The sequence below is a fragment of the Plasmodium falciparum genome, assembly GCF_000002765.6.
Source record: "Plasmodium falciparum 3D7 genome assembly, chromosome: 7".
Taxonomy (NCBI): domain Eukaryota; phylum Apicomplexa; class Aconoidasida; order Haemosporida; family Plasmodiidae; genus Plasmodium; species Plasmodium falciparum.
The window spans coordinates 727,501-730,000 of NC_004328.3; the positions used below are offsets into that span (position 1 = coordinate 727,501).

Genomic DNA, 2,500 nt, shown 5'->3' on the forward strand with positions numbered 1-2,500 from the left:
TTTTTTTTATATTAAATTATATTATATTATATTATATTGTATTATATTATATTGTATTAAATTCTATTTTTTTATTTTTTAGTTCTTTATCTAAGTATTATATATACATATATATATTATTTCTGTTGAATAATACTTAATGAGCACATATATATATATATATATATATATATATGTATGTATGTATATGTATGTGCATTTTTAATTTTATATTTTTTTTTTTCTATCATATCTCATTTTTTGGTTAATAACTTTTGTTTGAATTGTATCATATATAAAATAATTATTTATATGTAATATTCCTTTTGTGCCGATTTATTTAAATCATTTTAATGAATGTATATAAATATTAATATATGTAGATAATAAAATAATACCTTATTCTATAAATCAACAAATTGTTTCTAATTAAATTTTTTCTTTGTAATATTTGTGATATATTATATAATATAATTCTCTGCTTATTTCTAATAATTCATTATTTAATAATATATTTATTTTATTATATTTATATATATATATATATATATATATATATATATATTTTTTTTTTTTTTTTTTTTTTTTTTTTTTTTTTTTTTGTGTGTGTCAACACTAATATATATATTATGACAAAATGCAAAAATGAATTGAGAATTTTGAAAGATTCCATTAAAAAAAAAATTGATGTATACAAATACAATGAAAAGAATGATTTTTATATAAAGTATAAAAGCCTTATACACCGATGTGATAAACAAATAGATATAGAACGAATTCGTTTGGGAAGTTATTTATTTAAGAAAGATGAAGCATATATGAATGAAAAAGATATAAACAAATTATTGAATAAAATTATAAAAAAGAAAATAACACATGAATATATTTGGAATAGAATAAGAAATATGATTTTTAAATTTAATTTAGTTAATGTAGATAATAAAAAGATTACTTCTTTGTCCACAAATTCTTCTTCATCTCTTACTTACATTATGAACAATAAAAAAAATATTTTTTTTTATAACAAATGTTATGATCATATTAATGTATATTTATTATCTATTGCTTTACAAGTTATTAATAAAAGAAATAGCACCTTTTTTAATTTTCTATATTCATATATTAATGCTTTTTTTGCAAATATGGAACCAAGACATTTTCTACATATCTTCTATATTTTAGTAAAAAATACATATCGTGATTTAAATAAATTATTAAATAATAATAATAATCATACAAATAAACATGACAATCATAATAGTACTATTCATATCGAAGAATGTCAACTATCTAATATAAACCATACTCTTTTTGTCAAACAAAAATATGCCCATCATATTTATTATTCGCAAAAAAATTTTATTGAACTTTTAACCAAGTATTGTATTGATAAAATTAACTATTTCTCTTTTAATGATATTGGTTTGATTTGTGACGCCCTCACCTACTTCTCCCTGAAACAAAACCCTTTCGTAGAATACTGGAATGAATTCCTCCTGTACATTTTTGACATACATAATAAAGTCAATCAAAAAAATATACCATATGCTCAAAAGGGAGAAGATAAAATATATGAACGTGAACAAAATAGCATAAATGAAATATATGAACGTGAAAAAAATAGCATAAATGAAATATATGAACGTGAAAAAAATAGCCAAAATGAAATATATGAACGTGAAAAAAATAGCCAAAATGAAATATATGAACGTGAAAAAAATAGCATAAATGAAATATATCCACATGAACAAAATAGCCAAAAAATAAAAAAAAATTCTTTTTTTTCGGATAACCCTTCGGAAAAAAAACATGAACCTTCAGAATCCTTTATAAAGAGAAAAATGAAAGCCTTTAAAAAAATAGACCATTCCTTTATTGACTATGATGAATATATAGAATTGAATGGAAAAAACATTTTGAGTATCCTTAAATATATTGTGAGTTATTATGAGGTATATCCTTGTATAAAAAAGGTTGCAAATAGAATTAGCATAATTTTGGTAAATCAAGCCATTGATTTAACTCTCCATGAATGTTCAGAAATTTTATATCACTTAAATCGTTTGAGTGCGTTAGATCAAATATTGTTGAAAGATAAAATAAGTATATATGAGTATCAGCTAAAGGACACGTTTTTAACAACGTATGATATAGGTTGTTTATTAAAAATAGCTCAAGTGTTGAATGAACAAAATTATTATGATAACATTCCATTTTTGCATATATTTTTATATAACATACATAAATTTTCGTTAGAAAACGCCTCTCTTTTGTTTCATTTAATTTGTAAAAATTATGAGAATGAATATATGAACGATAAAATAGTAGAAGAAGTTGGTGGTGGTGAGGTATATAAAAAGAAAAAAGGAAATTCTTTTAGAAATAACTATAATGATAAATTATTTATGAATAATAAAAGTTTGTTAAAAGGATTATGCACTTTGCTAATATCATATGAAGATATAATAAGAAATATGTCTTACAAGGAGATGTTTTTTTTATGTGAAATTTTAAATAAAGA

General features: G+C 20.3%; 1 protein-coding gene across 1 annotated transcript in view; it reads left to right on the plus strand.

Moving 5' to 3' along the window:
• Positions 1 to 608: 608 nt before the first annotated feature.
• Positions 609 to 2,500, plus strand: part of PF3D7_0716700 (conserved Plasmodium protein, unknown function) — a gene marked incomplete at both ends in the record, with an annotated part of 3,018 nt that continues 1,126 nt past the window's right edge. The window contains one exon of the mRNA XM_001349034.1: positions 609 to 2,500. This exon is cut by the window's right edge and continues 1,126 nt beyond it. Coding sequence (XP_001349070.1) covers positions 609 to 2,500 — 1,892 coding nt within the window.